Source organism: Psammomys obesus, unplaced genomic scaffold, assembly GCF_907164565.1.
Source record: "Psammomys obesus unplaced genomic scaffold, mPsaObe1.curated_primary_1811, whole genome shotgun sequence".
Taxonomy (NCBI): Eukaryota; Metazoa; Chordata; class Mammalia; order Rodentia; family Muridae; genus Psammomys; species Psammomys obesus.
In genome coordinates, this window is record NW_026585504.1 from 28,990,302 (window position 1) to 29,012,954 (window position 22,653).

At 35.3% G+C, this 22,653-nt stretch overlaps 1 protein-coding gene across 2 annotated transcripts in view; it reads left to right on the plus strand.

The window, feature by feature from the left end:
• The window catches only part of Elp4 (elongator acetyltransferase complex subunit 4), a 205,392-nt gene that overhangs the window by 86,528 nt on the left and 96,211 nt on the right, over window positions 1-22,653 (plus strand). For both annotated transcript variants that reach the window (XM_055599350.1, XM_055599359.1), the window contains exons 8-9: window positions 8,477-8,585; window positions 10,642-10,748. In XM_055599350.1, coding sequence (XP_055455325.1) covers window positions 8,477-8,585; window positions 10,642-10,748 — 216 coding nt within the window. The remainder of the gene's footprint in view (window positions 1-8,476; window positions 8,586-10,641; window positions 10,749-22,653) is intronic.

The window sequence follows — 22,653 nt, forward strand, 5'->3', positions numbered from 1 at the left end:
AAGGAAGGAAGGAAGGAAGGAAGGAAGGAAGGAAGGAAGGAAGGAAGAAAGAAAGGAAGGAAGGAAAGGAAGGAAGGGAAAAGAAAGAGAGAAAGAAAGAAAAAATTGCTTGGTGAATTATCAAACATTTTTCTTTATAACTATAAAATTTTGGAAAATATTTTTACCTGTAATTGTTGTGATAGTTATTATTATTAGGAACAGATTTGTGTATCCTAAACTAGTTTATCATTTCTTGAAATATTTTCAATGGATTTTGAATGGGACATTGTGAGTATTGGAAGCTAACTGGTTAAGAGCACACTCTGCTTTCAGAAAGGACCTGAGTTTGGTTCCCGACACCCATGTCAGGCAGCTCACAACTGTCTATAACTCCAGCTCCTGGGGATCTGATACTTCTGGTGTTCACAGACACCCGCACACACATGTGCATACTCATGCAGAGATTCAATGATCTTTTATTTTTGTTTATACTTTTTTTGTTTTTGATGATCTTTAAAACTATACTTTAATAAGGGTAATATTTAAGCATAAAAATAATGATATACTCTCTTGACCATTGCTATCTATTACTAATAAATAAAGCTAGATATTTTAGGTATCATTTTTCATGTTTACTCTCTTAACCAAGATACTGCCATGTAATAATCAACCTGTAATTGTTGTAGCTCTTAATTAGCCCAAACGTGATTGTTGGAAAATGACACATTTACAAGTTTTAAAAGAAGCGGTTTTTTTTTTCAAATGAAATGAATCATATTCAAGTCATTTAAATTTTATACTGTATGTATCAAATTCTAAGTAAGCTCTAAATATAAGTTTATTTTTAATAGCAAATAATAGAATTATTTCAACCCTCTTACCAAGAATTGGGATTCTTATAGTTCCCAATTGTTTGCTGTACAGCATGCATATTAGCACCATCTCTTAGATTATAAAACTACTGCAGCTTGTATGCATCATACATGCAGTATATATTTAATGATTTTCATGGTCAAAAATGGCTTAAACTTTTTACATTATCTGTTAAGTTTCTGTCTACACAGAGTATCTACATCAGTACATGGAACATTTTGTCTTAATGTAGTTATAAATAGGAACAAGATGTAGTAACGGCCAGTCAGGTTTGTGTTCATATTGAAAAAGGAAACTACCATTTAGAACCCTTCTATTGTGCTTTATCTAACCAAAGTATATTCAGTACAACATAAGAAAGTAATCATTTTGTGGAGTTTTTCTTTACTTTCTCTAAAGTATTTGGGATGATGTTTGTATTGTAGTTGACACGTAGTCCTATCGTGTTAGCGGTCCTTAGCTGAAGGGCTGTTTAGGGCCTGAAATTCATCAATTACGTGTAAAGAGTGGAGTGTGTCATGGTATAGAGAGTGAGTCATTATCGAGGCATATGGAACCTCTGGCTGCTGGACCACATGATCTTTATGATCTTTACGATGACCAGTGTCTAGGTACAGGTACAGCTGTTCTGGGAGCAGAAGCAGAGAGGGACCTGTGTGTTCAATATATAGGAACTGGGTACAAGAAAAATGGGGAGGGTCTTCTACTTTATTTTTACATAATTTTTGTTTTCAAAATAGAAGTTTAATTGTGCATTTATTTCATAAATAAAATTATTAAGTTTTTTATCCTTTGAGTTACAAGCTATCTGAAAAATCCCTGGGAGAAAATGAAGAGTTTAAAATTATTTCTGTTTACTTACTCAGATGTTTACCCTTCCTGAAAGAACACTTAGTGTCTTTGAAAAAAGATAATTATTTCTTAATGCTAAGACAAAATGTGCTTGTTACTAGTGATATTTTCCAGCTGTTTAAGCACCAGGTCAAATAGTATGCCCTGATGTTATGTTTTAGCCCTTTGCTATTAATTACATTATTATTATATAAAGAGTTCTAGCTCCTTTAATAATGTTTTCATACCCTACGTAGTTAATCTTTAATGTTGGGAAGTACAAAGGGAGAGATTAAATTAGCCTTGTAACCTCTTTCTCTTCCAAGCTGATGATGGAAAATAAAAGCTCTTAGCCACAAAATGTAACACTTAGAATTAATATTTAATTAGATCAGCAAATTGTACACTGTGGCTGAAAGCTTCCAAAGAGTTGTTAGTGCCACAATTGACCTGCAGGTTTAATAATAACTCACTTCTAGAAGCAAGTGCCAGTTCAGCAGAGAAGAGCCACTAAGAAAGTCCTGGGAGATTAAAATCAGCAAACCAAATGGCAGGCAAGGATTCCTGGGATGGAGCCTTCTGGAAAGCTGGGAGCTGGAATAGCTTTTAGGCCAGGATTCAGATGAGAACAGTGGGTGAAAAAGCTGATCCCTCCTGTTCTGGGAGCTTCTGGTTGTAGGCCAAAATCTTAGAACAGATTTTTACTAAATGTTTTTGCTGCAGCTATTAACTTACATTGAAAACCAAATATCGAATAATTTTTCTGTAAAATTTAACTAGTTTTTTATGTAATCATTAGTTCTTAATATTAGTACATAATATCTGTAAGTTCAGATCATTAGATTGTCAGATAGGTTTGGCGCTGTACATCTATGCTGTTTTGCTGTGACATGCTGTTTCCGTGTTCCCTGTATACTTGATTTATATGGTTCATTTCTATATTATTTCATTACAGAGCGTTGCACAGAGCCAGAGAAAGACTGGGAAGTCTATAGCCCAAGACTTTTTCTTTAAATCATTTATATGGGTATATAGATAGGTAGATATAGATATATCAAAAAGTGTGATTTAAAGGCATTATTAAATTTAGGAAGCTTATATTATAAAGCACTTCTATATTTGCTTATATTTATGATGTAATTAAATTACAAAATAAATAATTAGACCTCCTAGTGAAACACTGGATCCCTATATATTAGAAAAATTTGTATACTGAAAGTAGGGTATTTGAAAATGTGTACATCTAGAACAGAAGACTGAAAGAGGGACACCTTAAATAATTTATTGGTTATATCTTAAATAATGAAAGAAAAGCTAGTCATGAGTTAAACATCTGAACAGGTGAGGGCCTTGCCAGCAGAGGGAGTGCTCCTGTCTTCTGTCAGGTTCCCGTCACTTTCCCACCTGCCTCAGCCTTCCCCAGCCAGTCTCCCATCTGGACCTGGCTCTGGCTGCCTGTTCCTCATGACAGGCTATCATTTTATGCTCAATGTGGTATTATTCAAAGCTGATTTTAAACTTTAGTATCTTTGACCTGCCACAGCAGCACAAGACATTAACTGGATACTCTGCTTTGGGGGATATCTGTAATTGCATTCTAAGGGATTTAAGTATAAAGAAGTAAATTAGAATTTATCACATGAAAGTATCCCATAAAACAGTTTTAAGCATAAAGAATCAAGTTATGGGATTAATTTCCATAGTATAAAATTAGGTGATGCCAAAGTTTTGGGGAAAGCCTGAAATTGCTTTTGAATATACTGTCCTACTACTTTATTGTAGCCTACTTTTTATCATATTTTCTGCACCCTATTTCTGAAAGCCTTCAGAACATGTTCTGTTAATGTCTTAGAGAATATTGGCTGAACAGTGGTGAAGCCCATGCAAACATCTACTGTCAGGATAAACAAAGGGTTTTCTAAAATCATGCTTTAAAGCAAATCAAGAACCGCCCTTTTCTTATCAAAGTTAGATCACATAGTTGATCAGATCAAACTCACAAAAATACCTGGTTTCATTGCCTATTCCTAGTAAAATTTAAACAATCAACAGCTTCTTTCTTTTTTAAGCTGAAATACATTTGCCTTTACCTCCTTTGTGAAATGTCTAAGCTTTAAGGGAAAAAATGTTTGTTTTACTGTTTCCTTGTATAAATGTTATACTGTGATGATACCAAGAGATAGGTTCCATTTAAATTACCTTGTTTACAAAAAAGTTTATATTCTAAAATAAATTGTGATCTTCAATGAAAGGATTAAATCTGCAATGATTAATAGACATTGTAAGTCTATTGGTATAATTTTGTCAGATAAATTACATTCTTTATTAAGGCAAAATAATGAACAGAATTATCAAAATCATTGTTTTATAGTATTCATTTTAATACAGTTGAGCACATGAGAAATAAGAAAAGTATTCTTCCTCAAATAGCCCTACATTTTTTCCTTATCCAACTTTAGTATTGGATTTCATAACAGAAATATGTACATTTTTCAAAAAAGGTTCAGTGTCCCAAGCTTGACTGTGAATCCCACATGTACACCACCTACCATGTATGAGTCAACCTGCAAGGAGCTTAACTGTTTCCTCCTCTTCAACTGGAACTGTGCTTTTCCAGCTCTGATGGTCATGCTGTCCTCAAATGACAGCTCTTCTTTCATATTCTTATAAATGGAGCAACCCAAGAGTTTATTTTTGAGACAGTATTTGTATGCTTTATGTCAATTGGTTTATTTCTCTGAAGTAACTTGGAAATTAAAATGATGATTAATTAACTTTTTAATCCTTGAGTTAAAATATTTACTAGAAATTTATTCTGTGCTGGTGCAAATTGCATCCTTTATATTGTTGTGGTAATTAGTGTCATGAAAGTAAGGAAATGTTCAGGGTTTAATGCGTCCTTGTTACTTGTTGGTGCTAACTAATAGCTAAGATCTTGTGTTAGAACAATTGTTAAAGCTTTATATGACAGGAGTTGAATTTTTTATCTTAAAATCCTACTTTATCTTTATAAGCTTTGAATTGAAAGGAAGTGACAGTCATTGAGAATTTAAAATTCCTTTAATGGATATGACATATCCTAAATAAAAATATGCTTCCATATTTTAAAAGCAAACAAACAGTCAAAGCAAAAGCTCAGCAGGTTGTGGTGAATCTAAATGAAAATGAAATGGCTGACAACTGGGTAGTCTGGTTTGCCTTGTTTATTTGCAGCGGCATCTGATGTGCACAAGTTTAAATAATTAAGAAATTACACTCGAACAGAAATATTTAAGGGCCCTTTCTGCAACTTAGGAAAATGCCATCTGAGAGTGCCAGCAAACTCTTAAAACTCCTAGACAACAGTTCTCTTCTCTCTGGCTTCCCTCCTAGTTATGTCTTGGCTACTTTCCAGAACTGACAACTTTCACCCAGGAGCAAAGGGAGATTTGTCTAGTATAAGAAGGATTTTTGAGTCATCCTAGATCTCCTATCCAGATGGGCAAGGAGGAGGGGTAGCAATATCATTGTACATAGTTGGGTGATGTCATTACGGCACATGTGCACTATAACCATAAATTTAGTCACCATGACTAAGTTCTTGTTTAAATATTCCTCAGCTGAAACTTTTAATTTAGCAATTTCAAAATTAAAATAGAAATGGTATTCAGATATCTGTCCTAGGACTTGAAGCATAGTTTCTATCACATCTTCATTTTCAATTAAAGACCAAGAAGTTTCACATCTTTGCTAATGGATAAAACTGCTTAGAGTCAGGGAGGATAAGAATGTACAAGATCTGCACTCTGGTCTGCTAAAGATTTCTGAGCACCACTGGCCATATTATGATGATTTTCACATACAGTACATTCCTGGCAAACTGAATTGTGAATATTATATGCTTACAAAGGGTTTTCTAAATGCACTAATTTTTTGTTCTCTTATATAAATTCACCTACCCTTATTTAAAAGTCCATTTAATATTAATACAATACGGTGACTTGAAGGATCTTGTCATAAGCATGGCTCTAAGGAAATATTGCATACTATAAAAGAATCTTGAACATAACACAATCACATCTTTTTTAAAAAGAGAATTGCCTTTTCATGCCCACATATCTTTTATATTCCTACAAGTACCTAGAAACACAATGTTTATAATAAAAATAATAAAAATATTATCTCAGTCAGAAATTTAGACGTTATTCTTTTATAACTTTCTATTACTCTTTCTATAAATGTTTTCAGTTATTTTATAACTTTTATGGGTTAGTCTGGTTAGCTATACTGTACCAACTTTTGCAGAATAGCTGTTACTGTTAAATGCAGATTCTTTTATGGTAGCAATATAATTAAATGTTTATTCTTGGCCTAAAGTTCCATTAAACCTTTTCAGATAGATTTTTTTAATTCACAATTAATAACAGATAAAAACATAGAGCTTAGAAATACCACAAGTAAAATACATGAATAAGTGAGTACATTTATGAGAAATTTTGAAATAAGGCTGTACATTCTGTCTTACATTTAGACTTTTTTAGTTTTCTTCGGTGATTATAATTAATTTATCACTTATAGGCTGTTTTAAAAAGATTGATATATATACTACATTCTTTTAATGGCTTATTACTTAACTTTAGGATTAAATGAAAAAAGGAAACAACAGTGCCAGGTTAGACATTTAAATGCATGGTTCTTCTTTACTGTTAGAATTAGAATGGCAGTCAGTCCATCTATAACTTTACACTTCTACCTATTATATAACTGAGAAGACTCAAGTTGATATGGCTGAAATCTTGAGTAGGTGAATTCTAACAAACCTAGATTTACACACAAAGACTCTGACTTTTATTTATAGATAAAAGTAAATCTGACCTTTTTGATTAAGAAATACTGGCAGTAGCCTTGATAAGTGCTTGCTCATCTGAAGGTCCGTGACATGAGTACTCTTCTCAGTTGAATTTATACTAAAATTGAAATCATAGGAGCCTGCTGGTTATTATCCAAGATTCTTCTTGATAGGGTAACTACATGGCTTTTCTTCCTCTCCCACTTGTTCTCACCCTTTACTACCAACCCAGCCCCACCCACCCCCATCCCAACATTGTTCAGTACCCAGCACAATGAATCATTTTCAACTTGACTCATTGTGAACTGTCTCCCAGCTGTTGGAATGTCTGGCAGACATTTTTGTTTGGGTGAAGAATAACTGGCTGAAACCCAACCTGGATGAGTTTGATATAATGGTCTTTGGCTAAAGAAATATTGAGAGGAACATGTTTCTGGCCTCTGAAGCCCCTGTTATTTCTGGAGTAGTACCATCCCCTGTGGCACAGCACTGAAAGTAAGGAATCAATCTGGATTATTTTCTCACCATTGAGTGAAAAATTGCCTTAGGAAAAATAGCCATTTGCAAATTTTTAATGTATTTTATAATGTGTCCACATAATTCAAAATTTTTTAAAGATAAGAAAAACTGTTTACACTCTCTCCTTTCGAGACCACAGATTAGAGGTTGAAATGCCCTCCTTGCAACATGCACTCCTCCTATGGAAGAACTTCAAACACTGCCGAAGGGTGAGCTAAACAGCCATTTCAGCAGAATATTTGGCAACCCAGACTACTGTGCATTTCCCTTTGAATAATATAGTATCAACGTACCCTGCTTACTTTCCATCTTTATCAGTCATCACAAAGGCACTTAAGAAACAGAAACAGCACTCAGCCCTGCAGCCATCATTAAGCTTTTCTATCCTTGTGATCTCTCCTCTAACAGAAGACACAGCACCAAACAGACCAGTTTTCTTGACCGCCTTATGTATGTCCCCATCCTTTTCTTCTAAAATTAGTTTATAGACAGCTGGATGTTACTAGGATATAAAATGAGTTTCAGTTTTTCACAACGACTGATTTATTTCAACAACTCTGTATCGGTGGAACAAAAATGTCCTGCTGCGTTGTGTTACATAATTAAAGTTTTCAGACTTATCACCCTATTAGGAATCACCCTACAAAGAATACTGAATTTCCGTGAAGAAAAATAATTGGAAAAACAACTGGCTAGTCAGTGATTTTACTTTTCTGGCCATGAATGCTGGTTGTTTTTGGATCATTAGTATTTAGCAACTGGGTATTCTATGCTTAGAACCATGTTAATGTATTGTTTAAATCCAGCACCAGGACATTTTCCAAGCTGTTCTACTTAGCACTATTGGATTCATCTCAAGCTGTGTTCAGGAAGGTATTGGCCATTGGTCAGTGTTAGTCACAGCTTCTTTACCTTTGTTGTTACTCTAGAGCCAAATGGCAGCATCTAGAAAGGGACATAGAAGACTCCAGAAGTAGCCATGTTACAGCCCCTTAGCCAGACCTTCCTGTTTTCCTAATATGTCACAAAGCTGAGACCTAGTCCCAGCTGATGGGCAGCAGTGGGACTCTTGCCATGCTTTATAAGATGCTGCCTATTCTTCTCATCCCCTTCATCTCCCAAGTTCTCCAGTGGACGGGAGTAAAGTAATGGGAAAAACAAAGTATAGCCATCGTCATTAGGCCAAATGAATAATAATTAATGTTTTCTACAAAGTTTTGCCTTGCCTTCGTCTTTTTAAATTAACATAAAATGCCTATGCAGATCAGATCATTCAACTAGGAGACTGTTTCATCTGTTGTTCAGACACTAGTATCTTTAACTTTTACTTATTGTTTCTTATCTTCACTATGATTCGTATTCAAGATGATACAGTGGTATGGTATAGATGTTTTATTTTGTAATTAATTATAACATGAGTATTCCGTTTCTGTGTTTTTTCAGAATAAAGCAATTACTGCACGAGTGAGAAATTTGTCAGATACAGTAGTTGGTCTGGAATCTTTTATTGGTTCAGAGAAGGAAACCAACCCTTTATATAAGGATTATCATGGTAAGCATCATCTTTATCATGAAAAGAATATGTCCTAAGAGCCTCTCATATACCTGACAGCATCCTTCTGGTCTAATTAGAACATCTTCTATAACATAGTGTGACTATTTCCCCATCCTGGTTAATATCGGTTTTAGGCATTTGTCAAACTAAGATTGCAGATTATGATAAGTATAAGTAGTCAAACCCAGGGTCTGAAGTATTATTGTACTGATGGTTTAAAGTTTCTATGAAATCAATCATGTATGTTAGCCATCTTTGAAGTAAGTATATTAAAATATCACTAATTTTAAAATCCAAAATATGAAATATTTCTGGTCCTAAGCATTTTGAATAGCGAAAAGTCAACCTCTAACAGCGTAACAGCACTTCTGTGATATATACAGGTTTATATTTTACAAAACCAGCTCTGTGACACTGTGTGTTCTAGACTGAGATAATAGCTCGGTGGTAGAGCATTTGCCCGATATGCATAAGGCCCTGGGTTCAGTCCCCAGCACTGACATTTTAAAAGGGGACTACGTTACCTGTCCCTCTGATATAAACCCAGAAGAACTGATTGGACATTTTACTACATTGCAGGTCTAGTTTGGTTTAGTTTGGTTTTGATGGTGGACTTTGAACCTTCTGACTTGTGTGTTCTAAGTTACATTCATTTATAAGCATTCATTTTTAAACTTACTGAAATTATGTTTTATATTCTAAAGATATTTTGGTTGAAACATTTCAAGTGTTGAACTGTCATTCTTTGTGCTGAAATCTCTGAATGAGTAAATTATTCCTCATATGTAATGAGTAATTTTATTTGTAAACATTTTTATAATAAGGATCTGTTAATAAAATAATTAATGAATTATATAAGGCCTCTTAATAATTACCCAACAAGCACATATACTATAAGAGAAAAATGAGAAATGTGCTGTCGTTATTTTTATTAAGTGTATTTTACTAAATAAGTAAGTATGACATGTTTAACTATTAAGAGCTATTGTCTTAGTGAAAAGTGGGTGGTGAATGTGATCAAAAAAACATCCTATGACATCCTCAAGTAATTTATTACACGATTATATTTGAAAAGTAAACATTTTTATTTTAATGAATTACTTGGAAGAAGTTTTAACAGTGAAGTACTTAAAGGTTTACACTCTAAATCTGAGTGCATGTACACATTGGTGAGCACTCAGGCACACACACAGGCAAGCAGTTCTGCAAATGAGGTCTGTCTACTCAAATCTGACATTTGCTGTCTCTTATCCCAGTTCAGGGATCAGTATCCCTGAGATGGTGTTTTTAAATATGAGCTGAGTCAGGCAAAAAGATGTGCTGAAGAACCTTCCATGTCTTCATCTGTGGGAACTGACCCCTAGTTTAGTCAGAAACTACACAAAAGCCATCCAGTGCCTTGTCAGGAAAGATTAGCAAGTGTTTCTGCTGATGAGGCCCGGAGCTCACAGCTTACCTACTGCTGCTGCAGAGCTTCTGATGGCCACATAAGGACCCAACGTGCCATAAAAATCAGTGTTTCCGGATGGCAGACAGACTAATGTTTTATCCTAGCCCATGCTGAAATTTAGTTTTCTTCAGTAGTTTGTTCAGTGTGCAAAATGAAGTATTTTTTATTAGTGTTTTGCAGATTATCAGTAACCCAAAAGCCTTGTTTTGCTGGCTGCTTACTGGTGCATTTAATAAAATAAAGATCGCTCAGTGCTGCTGTGGACAGCATGCAAGGTGATAGCCATATTTGCTTACTGTAAATAGGAAAGAAAATCACGCGCAGACCGGCTATAGTTTTGACAAGTATTAAGGTCCCTCTTTACATCTGTACTCCTGTACCAAAGTGCAATTAGTTTTCCTCGCTCAAGGATTTCTGTTTATCTTATTCTGCTTGATTACTTGAGTATAATCACACCATTTGCTTCACTGCTCCTGGTAGTCAGCTCCAGTTTTAAAGGGAGGATGCTTGTGTGTAAATTTACAGATTCTGCTGTAAGACTCTTTAATTTATGCCTGTGATGACAGCACTTAAGGCTTTCTCTTTTAATTTCCTTTCCATGAGGTTTGATCCATATACGGAAGATTCCTCGGCTTAATAACTTGACTTGTGATGAATCGGATGTCAAAGACTTAGCTTTTAAGTTAAAAAGGAAGCTGTTCTCCATTGAGGTAAGAGACTTTTTATGTTTTAGTTTACTGTCTTAAGGTAAATGGTCCCTCTCATGCCTGCTTTTTACTCCAGTAAAACATCTAAGATGCATTTCAGACTACAAATGAAGTGCTTTTATTAGAATAGACTAATTTTTGTTATATTTTCCTCCATTCTAATTGTATATTATTCAAGTACAGCAAAAAAAAAAAAAGTCCTTAATAGCTTTTAATATAAGCTCCAAACTCAAATGATAAATATGACATGGATCTCCAAGGCTTTCAAAAGCATTTAATTAAATGTTAATGAGATGTGCTTACTGTGTGTGGAATATGAATGCTACCCACAACTGTGTGTGGATAACAAGTTTCATCCCTACCTCACGAAGGTTTCTTTGTTTGTTTTGTTTTGTTTTGTTTTTAGTATTAGGAAGATTACATTTAATTTTTTAAATGTTGAATTAAACATTGTATGAGTTACACTAGTGGCTGTAAGTAAAGTATCTACATGTGAATTTTTGTGACCTTTCTGCATGCAGTATGACAGAAAGCAATACAAAAGAGTTATTTCAGCTTAATCTTGCTAAAGAGCAAATGAATGTGGAACTGTTAAGCAATTAGAGTTGATATATTTATTAATGAAGTAAATGTTCAGAGAGATGGCATTTGGGTGGTATGATAGTTATCAGTATAGTTGGTGCAGGGTTTTATTTTATTTTATTTTTGTTTGGTTTTTTTGTTTTTAACAAAGACATAAAACACCCAAGCTGCCTTGACAAACCATTTTGTTTAATCTCTTTTCAAATGAAAAGCTCTTAAGCAGGCCACTTGTCTTAACTGCTTGAAACCATAAAAAGAGAGAATTACCACCAATAAATTAGCATATTTTTAACTTCATCACCAAATGATGGTCAATTTGGCTTGGCACTGCTTTGGTGTTTGGGACTTCACCCTTAAAGTGACCACTTTGGCCCTTCTTTGACCCTCTGCCCTCTTTAAGCTGGCCACTTGATAAGGTAACTTAATGGCTCTCTCTCTTTCTCTGTCCCTTCACATTTATAAGTAGCACTAACCTATAAATCATCATAAGGGTCCTATCCTGTGACAAATTAATGTGCCCTCCTCCTAATTAATGGTCATCAATGTCCTTAATTATCTAATCCTATTGAGAGCAGTTAATAGTTAATCAGGCAGCCAGTTCTTCAGGCAGGTCATCTCTGCAGGAGTGTTAGAAGTTCCTCATCTGGGGAATACTCCCTACAAAAGCCACTTAAAGCCCAAATAGGAGTGTGTAGAAATAGTGATTCTTGAGCTAATTTGCTTTACTACTCAAAAGAAACAATTGAAATAGAACCCAAGACTGTAACTGGGCCAGCATTGTCTTTATTTTTCTGATGGAATACTGAGTGACTACTGTTTTAAAACATTTAGAGAACTAGATTTTAGCATATTGTTTGGCAAAAGTATGCTTGCATTTTTTTATGTTTCAAATATAAATTTTTTTTCTCTACATGATACTCTTCCAAAGTTTCAAATGTTTTTAAAAGCAAGTCTAAGGTATCATTTCTATTACGTGAAAATTAAGCAAGAATTCCTCAGTGGAAAAGTTACTGTGCCCAAGGTGGGATGATCATGTGAATCCTGTCCCTGGCCTTGCTCACAGTGTCTCATGGGGAGCATAGAAAGGGGCAATGCAGGACCTGTGTAATGTCAAGTGAGACCACTCCCTTCAGTAGCCATAAGTTCTAATAGCGAATGCTGTTTAGCCACACAGGCTTCTTGTACTACACAAAACTAAAAGAATCATAATTGTCGCCCTGTGTCTTGGGAGCAGTATTTGAAAACAAACAATAACAAAGTCACCTTTTTAAGGAGTTAATATTCAGCACAGTCAATCAAGTCCTTTGTCAATTTGGTTTGCTCTAACCAGTGAGGATTTGGAGGCTTATTAAATAAAGATTCAGGTAAAAGCCATTTTAAATGTCAAAGAAATACATAAGTCTTTTTAATGTTCTGACATTCTTTTTAAAATAAAATTCAAGTTATATTCCTCTGAAAAGTCTGAGGTGGTAATGCCCTGCGCATTGAATCTGAGTGTTATTCCCAGAAGCAAAGCCTGGTTTGGGGGGTAAGGCACAAGGAACTATTCTGATTTCACACAAGCAGATTTAGTTATTACATATTGAGATGTTCCTGAAGTCAAAATGTTCCTGAGTCACAAAGGAGGGGTGGATGGAGACAAGAAGCAAAGAGCGGATGGGTTCTCTTAAAGCCTGTTTACCCACTGGCCTTTGTGTATGACAGGTTAAGCAACTCCAGTATTTTCCAACTTTGAGTGACTCAAAGACAGAATGTTATTATCTCCTTCTTGGAGTATGTATTGATACTCATTCACATACTTCTGATTCAGAGGGAATCATTTATAACAATAAATTATTACAGTTTCATGTAACTATACAGCTGTAACCCCATGTGAGAAACACAGCAGAATCCTGTCTACAAGTGCTGACACGGTATCCCTGTGCTTGAAGAGCTCTGTTGTGTCCTGGGCAGATCTGTGTATCTTTTGGAATGTGTGCTGTGTAGAGGAATTATAAATGGAATCTTGAAGTGGCCCAAGTGATAAAGCTTTATGCACCAACCACATAAACTCCACTCTCTAGGATTTGTGATCCTGTAGTGGCCTTAGCACTGAACTTGACTGCCAATGTGACAGTTGTTCTTTTATAATGTTGGTATTATTATTAACTAACTTTTTTTATAACTGTGATGCACTTATCATAAATAGTTGCTGGGATTTGAAATGTGGCTGCATTGAATTTGATGATATGATAGAAATAACATTTTACATGAATGTATTTTAATTTTATAACTTCAGCTTTCACATTCTACTAAGTTAATTTTCTAACAAGTGATAATAAATCACTATGTTAGTTTCAGCATCTATATTATTATTACAAAATATTTCCTCCTTATGGCACAATAAGTTGAGTTGTGCTGAAACTCACAGAAGGAATATCCTGTAACTACAAATGTTCAATAAATAGATAAAGAACAATTGTAGAGGTTTCAGCTAGTCCAGAGGTCAGATAATAATTAGTGTATCTGGGTCTTATAGGCTGGGTATTGAGAGCAGAGACTGTCAAAGCAAATTGAGCTTATTCAAGATTGCCTTATGATACCTGTACCCAGTTCAGAATCTGAGACCTCAGCAACTCTCAATCACCAAGGCTTTTCTCACAAAATAATTGGCCAACCTGCTATTGTAACTAGCTATTCTTCGTGTACATACTGAGTAGATTCATTCTTAACTATTAATACCAAAATTGCTTGTGGTATTGCTGTAAACTAGGTTAATGGTAACATGACAATAACATACCTTGTTGTAACATCATAGAATTATCTAAAATGTTTACATTTTACAAAGTATAAAGTCCCACAGGCTACTAATCATTGTGATAATTTAACAGTTCAGATTATTGCATGATATCATCAGTTCTAGGTTTACTTTCTGTGGCCTTTCCAGTTTTTTAATGATAAGTAGAAGGGTGAAATATGTTTACTATACCCAAAGACGAAGAGACAGAAGGGAAACTTGCCTATCAATTCATAATAAAGTCACTGAAATACTTGGAAATTCTTTTAAGGGGTAGTATCATGGACCATATAGTCTAAAATAATTTTTAGACATTATTGTGCTTGATAAACATTGGTTATTGTTTAAATTAGCTTGTATTCATAAGTATACTATCACTGTCAAAACTAAAATATTGAGTATAGGTTTCTGTTCATCTGAATAAAAGGGCTTTTAACAAGTGAACAAGGGAAAGGAATGTCTCGGTGGATAGGGTGCATGCTGCGTATGGATGAAGACCTGATTTTGGTCCCCAGCCATGTAGAAGCGCCAGATGTGGCCATCCATGCCTGTAGCCCCAACACTGGGAGGGCAGAGACAGACGGGTCCCTGAGGCTCACTGGCCAGCCAATCGAGCCAAAAGAGTGAGCTCCAGGTTTACTGAGAGACCCTGTCTCAAAACATAAGGCAGCAAAGCAATCGAGGAAAATGCTTTAACATTACCATCTGGCCTCCACATGTATCTACAAGGTGAATATACCTGCAAGAGCATGCCTACTCACATACACAAATAAAAATTAACATTCTATAACCACAGAATGTAATCTTATATGTTCACATTGTAGGTGTACTATACCCTTACTTTCACTTTAATTCCTAAGTCATATAGTCATACGCCAGTGTCACAGCTTCTCCGAGTTTCAAGAAGTTGGTTTAATTCTTACCACATCTATTTTACATTGCCATACTGGACCTATCAAAGTGCATGCCACCTTAAAAGGAACACAGTTGTGAGGCTCTGTCTAATCCTATTTCTTCCAACTTTGGAATCTTAATTAGAAGAGATAAGGGGGGGACATCATTTAACTAAATTATTGTTGTGAATCTGTAGCAAAAGGTATAATCCTCAATTGGGCCAATTAGTGAACCCCATAGTTAACTGTGCTGCAGCGAACAATTTGATTAGATCTGACACCGTCCTAGTTCCCACTGTTATTTTGCCAGGTATGATGGTCAGACTTCAAAGAGCCGGAGGCATCAGCAGGGCAAGGTTTGGAGGCCAGCTTAGGTCCGGTAGTTAATCTCTCTGCTAAAACCACAGCCGCTCTCACAAAACAAGCTTACAGGGCACAATCATGCGGTATTAAAGTTAGAGTTGAGTCATGCCAATTTGCCTTTGATTTTTTGATGATTGACCAAAGATGGCTACATGATTAGACATATGCTAAAAGTACACTGATTAGATAATTTCCCAAAATATTTGAAGTATTTTTTGACTTCCTATATAAATGTTGTGAAAACCTATTTCTTTTGATCAATTCTTACAGTGAGCTGATACTATGTTGAGGAATAATGGGTATTTCTTCCTGGCAGCTTAAATACCAAACTTTTTACTTAGTGCTTCATCTAAGTTTCTTTACATTAATATTTCCTTAAGGAAAATGTAAAAGGAAATTGTTTCTAAGTGGTAAGCTTTTTAAAAATCTATTAAGCGTGTTGAAAGGGGAAAAAAAAACTCTTTTTTTTTCCTTAGTCATTTATGTTCGCTGACAATTTTTCTGAAATTTCCTTATAATTGTTTTCCACTTACATGTTGAGTAAAGTGCCCTTTCTAAGATGGGATTGTGTAAGTGTTCTTTCCTCTGTGTTCTGATTTGTTGAAATCTTGCAGTAATAGTGACATGTTTCCATTCTGAGAAAAGCCTAAGGCTGCTTTAGTATTATTCCAAATGATTGAAGCTGCCATCTTGCTGGCTTTCCCTCGGGCAGCATGAAGCCTGTTTGCTTTTGTGTTCATTTCACATGCTTCCTGTGAGTTTGGCTGGCAGAACATCATTGCTTCATTTGGCAAGGCAAAGTCAGTTCATGTTTGACTATTAGATGTCTTCAAGTCTCTGTGGTTATCAATACTGAGGCTATTAAATTTATAATTATAGCAAATGAATCCTATTTTTAATGTCTAATATCTTATAATACCTTTATTGTAAATGATTTCATATAAAGCTCTTAATTTACAAATTTAGCCCAGAGTCTATTGTTTTATATTATCCCTTGGTTTGGGCAGTACTAGGGATCAAACCCAGAGCCTTGCACATGCTAGGCAAGCACTCTGCCCCCAAGCTATATCCCCAGACCCTTGGCTATTTCTTATATTTATTCATAACCATATTTTATGACAGAAATGTGAGTATGATCAGGTTGATGATTTCACAAGGCCAAATACAAATATTGCAAAGCTGTTCACACTCTTCAGTCATGACTCTATGAAGATCCCCCAGTGTTTGTGGTACAGCTGTCTCAACTTTCAGGCCATGCTGGAACAAGGAGTGCTGTCTAAAGCTGCAAAGGACCAAAGTCTTCTCCTCCTTCCTAAAGTGTGCAGGCACGGACACTTCTGCAAGTGCATTCTGTGCTTTGGCTACATAAAAATTATATTGCAGTATTTCTAGGAGTTTTTTAAAGCCTTCACAGAACTGCCGTAGCAGAACTTACCCCGTTTACACAATAACTCTGAAACACTTCCTCCCACAATGTGTCATTTATGTGTCAGAGGAAGACAAGAAAAGAAAACAAGTGATGGCAAATCACACCTGTCCTATTTCCCTGCCAAGTTGTATTTTTAAATTTCTAGAACATAAGAACATATATCCTACTAATATGCTCTCCATTGTGTGTGAGATAATCATGCTTAATAAATATGGTTTCCATGAGCTTGTTTGTAACACAGGGAACTTTGCGAACACTTAGTCCCCAAACTTTTCTAAATCAGTCATTGTCCTCAGTATCCTTGCATAGAAAACACCCAAAATTTTCAACCTTCCAGTCCTTTCAAGGCTTTTTTTTAACACCGTTTGACTGTGGGAGTGATGATGACCCATTTTGTTCCCTTCCTTTGAAAACATTCACTGGCCCATTGGAAATATAAAGGTATTTGCAAACACATACCCTGTTTTAATTTGCAGTGTAACAGGTATGTTGTTATAATGCTTATATATGCTTATCAGCTTCTTTGTTTATGTCCTCAGTTTATCACTAAAATATTAGATCTCCAAGAAGTAAGGACATGTTCTGTGTTGTTCACAACTAAATCTTCAATATACATATTTATTAGTTCCATAAATGCTTGTTAAATGTTAAACTACCATTTTTAAAGTAACTTGGAAAGAAGGTTTTGGAAACACGTGTTTGCTGCATTTCCTCTGGGCATCGTTTATGCTTCTCCACGCAGCGCCATATTCAGTTGCTGTTTCAGCCTCACAGCGTTCTTGCACATGCACTAGTGTACACGTGTTGCTGTAAAAGGAGGAAAGATCTGGAGGGTTACATAACCTTCCCTGAGTCACTCTCTGTGCTTACGGTTACAATGTCATCTTCTGCCTCCTTGTGCACAATTCCACGGGAGTCACTCTCTGTGGTTATTAATGTTACGATGTGATCTTCTGGAAAGCTATCAAGCTTAGAGACTCTGCTAAGTATGACTAATTTGTTCCTAATCAGTTAATATTTTTTCTTTTTATGTTTTTATATATTATTTTCTATGTAATCTTTGGAGCATCAAATATAGAACTTAAATATAATATAATTAAATTTGAAATACTGAATTACATCAAAATATTTGATTAAAGAATTTAGAAATTAGCACACTTAAAATATTTTATAAAATATTGTTCCAAAATAAAATATGCATCTGATAACAGAAAAAAGTAAAAAGGGAGGAAGTAACAGTATTTTCTCCCTAATAATATATATGATGATATTTAAAGCAGCATACCTTACATATGGGAGAAGCCAAGAGCAAAGCAACCTAATTTAATAATGTCTTTCATAAAACCATTAGAAGTAATTGCTATGGAGAAACTTTAACTTGAATGTTAAAACGTACCTATTCTGAGATCTGTATGTTATAACATGTATTTTTATACTTTCTGATGGATTTTTAAAGTACATTTCTTATTGGATAATTCTTTGATAAGAGCTGTCTGGCTATGTGCCAGAGCTAATCAGTGACTGAGTATTACATTGGAAATACACAGTCTCTGAAGATGTAGACTGTACCAGTTGTGGCACAACAGACCATAGTACAGGGCACACAGGCTTTGGACTAAAAGACAGGTTTGTCTGCCACTTACGGCCTTTCTGACTTTGGACAAGATAAGTTACTTAAACTATCTGAACTGTAAATTTACTCACTGGTAAATTAATGGAATGTGATGGTTACAAGCTCATTTAAACAACACCATGAAACATTTGTGTTTGTCCCAGAAACCAAAGAACACTTAACAAGACTTGTCTTTTGCTTTAACAAATAATGGTTAGCAGAGTTCCTAGGCCTGATGGCTTTACCATGGAATTGTGCACAAGGAGGCAGAAGATGACATTGTAACCGTAAGCACAGAGAGTGACTCAGGGAAGGTTATGTAACCCTCCAGATCTTTCCTCCTTTTACAGCAACACGTGTACACTAGTGCATGTGCAAGAACGCTGTGAGGCTGAAACAGCAACTGAATATGGCGCTGCGTGGAGAAGCATAAACGATGCCCAGAGGAAATGCAGCAAACACGTGTTTCCAAAACCTTCTTTCCAAGTTACTTTAAAAATATTTGCTCATAATTAATTAACATGCTTTTTTAAGTGTTATCTTCAGAACATCAAATATTATCCTGTGACATAATTAAAGCACATATAATTTGTAAGTTAATTAAGGATCTACCAAATTCAGTTTTTCAGATCACCAATTTTTAACCTCACCTTTCAAGATTAGAAACAAAATTCTAATGAAAATTTAACTGTTTATTTAAAGCTACTCTTTGCAAATCTTACCTCAGGTTACTTTAATACTGTCTTTAAGTAAAATTAAGCAATAAATCCTATGATGGAAAAATATTAATAACCGTCTTAATAAATAAATAAATTAAGACTTAAGAATAAAAGTAAAATTAATGATATATTTTATTATTTATAGTAATTTTTACATTCTTAAATTTTACATGTGGAGAGATATTTATGATGTAAAGTCACTTTTAGCTTCAAAAAAAATTAAATTTCAGAGACTAGAAATTTAGTTCAGTGAGGATGTGCATACCTAGTTCACATAAGGCCTAGACCCAAAACAGCAATTAAAAAAACAAATTATAAAACTATACCAATAAATTTGTACAGCACCACATAGCTTCTTCCCTCTGTATTTGGACATTCAGATACACAGCCATGCTTAATTTGAGGAAATTGGATATGCAGGAAGGGATGACTGTTGCTATTAAACCCAACAACAAGGGGCTGGAGAGAGAGTTTAAAAGCTCTGGCTGCTCTTCCAGAGGTCCCAGGTTCCATTCTCAGCACCTGTGTGGCAGTTCACACCTGTCTGTAACTCCTTTTCCCGGGGATCTGATATCTTCTTCTGCTCCGTGGGTGTCCTGTATGCACATGATGCACAAATATACACCCATACACATAAAATAATAACAAGAAAATATTTTTTAAAAAAGATTACATTTCTGGTTCATGCCAAACAAAATCTTCTAGGTTAAGAAAAACAAATTCACAAGCCAGACATGATAGTATGCCTGTATAATACACCTATAACTCAGGGAGCTGAGACAAGAGCATTATGTTTGACACCAGCCTGTGCTACATAGGGAAAAAAAAAAACCAAACAGTACAAGTAAATTAGTCTTTCATAGTTTGGGCATAAGAGTCAAATATATAATAACAAAATATTTTTTAAAGCCATGTAGACTTGATAGATCTATAAAAATTGATCTTTAAAAAATGGAAATGGAATGATCCATGTGCATATTGATCTTCTCTGCTTGTTATCTGGCTTTGGTTTCCACTCTGCCCTGTTCTGTTGTTGCTGTCACACATCAGTGGAGTGAAAACACCAGGTATTTCTGTGGTTCCTTTTATGGTGTTTAAGCTTTGAGAACATGTAATAACTGCTGCAAACGTAGGTCTGTCTGATTCATCATCTTCCCCACCTCTTCCTAGTTCAATTCTTGATTGTGTTGGTGCCTAATAAATACTGAGTGAATGGATGAGTGAGTACATGCCCTCCTGCACTTTTCACTCTAGCAGTTCAGCATTACAGACTCTGGGGGGTGATCTAATGTACAGCACCCTTTCCTTGGAGACTTAATCTGCCTCTAAGGTTTTGCATAAGCAAAGCAACTCTCAACACACAGCAGGTAACATAATGAGTTGTCAGTGAAATGAAGTAGAACTGTGCTCGTAATACCGGTATTCGATGAGGAGGAAGTTTTTAATTAACAATGCATAATTGATGTACTTCTGTGAGTGATTGTTTCATTATGGTCACCTTGTTACCTGTGAAATTTATTTGGATGCTTCATCTTAAAAGATTTAACAAAGGCCAGGAATGGTGATGTACATTTTTAACCCCGACACTCAGAAGCAAGAGTGAGCAGATTTCTTTTGAGTTCAAGGCCAGTAAGGTCTACATGGCAAGTTCTAAGCCAGCCAGAACTAGAAGGGGAGGGGGGAGAAAATGGGAGAAAGAGAGGGTTAATAATAAACTTTTCAAATACACAAGATCAGTTACGAATTCCTGTCTGGTCCCTTATATGAGCTGCTTAGTTTACTCTATATTGTAAAGCCAAATAGAAATAATTTCTAATTCCTTCATTTCAAAACCTGTGCTTCCCAGCCTACTTTGGCCCATTTGACCTTGTTAATAGACATAGTTTTTGTGGCAAATATGGCTGATTTTATTGGCTGTTTTTATTGGCTGGCTTCTAAAAGGAAAAAAAAAAAAATGTGGATTCGTAGAACTTGTGACCAGCTGGATTAGATGATTGTATTAAGTGGAATTAGAATACAGCATTTGAAATATTCTACAGCATTTGAAATATTGTGCTTTTATAATACAGTAACTCATATCACTTCCATGATATAGAAGTCTGTAAGACTCTATCAAAGAGTCATCCTCTTGACTGTCCTTTTTTTTTTTTTTTATTAATTGGTGTACTGCCTCCATGTATGTCTGTGTGACAGTGTCAGATTCCCTAAAACTGGAGTTACAGACATTTCTGAACTGCCATGTGGGCCCTGGGATTTGAACCTAGGTCTCCTGGAAAAACAACCAGTGCTCTTAACCACTGAGCCATCTCTCCAGCCCCCTGTTGGCTGTCATGATGTACATGAGACAGATTAAACTAAACTAAACTAAACTATTGCTTTAGTTTGGCTACTTAAAGAGTCTCCTCTTAGGAAGCCATCCTGATATGCATAAAAAAATTTAATGAAGACAATTATTTCCAATTGCATTATTGTTATAATTCATAACAACTTGATTCAATAGATAATTTGATTTTTGAAAAACAAGCCATGTGAAAGTATTTGGAAAATCTGGTCTACATGTTCCTTCATGACACTGTATAATATGCTCAGCCTTACTTTAATGTTCCATGATTATAACATTCCCATCTCCCATTTATTTGAAGTTCTCTTATGCCTGACCCTGTGCAGGAGTGTAAGGAGCAGCATAACACCCCTTATGCAGCTATTGCCGCTCTGACCCACAGCCCCATTTTAGCCCTCCTGTACGTAAGTAGACTGTACTGGAGGTTAGGAGGCCAATTCGTTTTGCAGTGCTTCCTTTGTCCTCCATAACTAAATTGAGATCTGTGTTTTCCTAGGCCAAAAATATTTACATTCTGATTATAGTCAGAAAAGTTATTATAGTGAAGAAGCTCTGTGTTAGTGGTCTTAACAAATTATACTGAAGTTGACAGTGAAAAATATAATTTATAGTTTTTAAATTCAGCTCTATTTGAAAAGCAGTGAATGCATAATCCTTCGGTGTATAATTTATACTTGTAAAATTAATAAGTCTCTTTCTGAAAGTACCTAGCTTTTCTCAAGCTACGGTACTATTTTATGAAAATGCAGAATTTCATAAAAGGTTGGAATTGGTAGGGAATTGAGATGCTCAAAGCTACCTGTGTGTGTGTGTGTGTGTGTTCTGTGTGGTGTTGTGGGTGTTCACTGTCTTATAGGCTTTGGCTTCTCCCGGGATCACTCGAATGCTGAGCCAGCCTCCCACACACCAGGCTAAGCTTGCTCTCCAAAGCTGCACATAAAATGCTACTTTTAGACATTGTTCCCAGATTCACAGCAAATACCTAATATATGAGAAACAATTATTATTTTTGGTATATCCTTAGATTTATATTTGTTTTATTAATCCTTACATATTAATACAAACCTTTTATAGTATTTATAGTGTTTATTATACAGTAAGCAAGAATTTTAACCCTGTAGCCTGTATAATGTTAGCAGCATTCCTTAAAGAAACTCTTTAGAGCATTAACTTAAAATATCAGTCATTTTAAA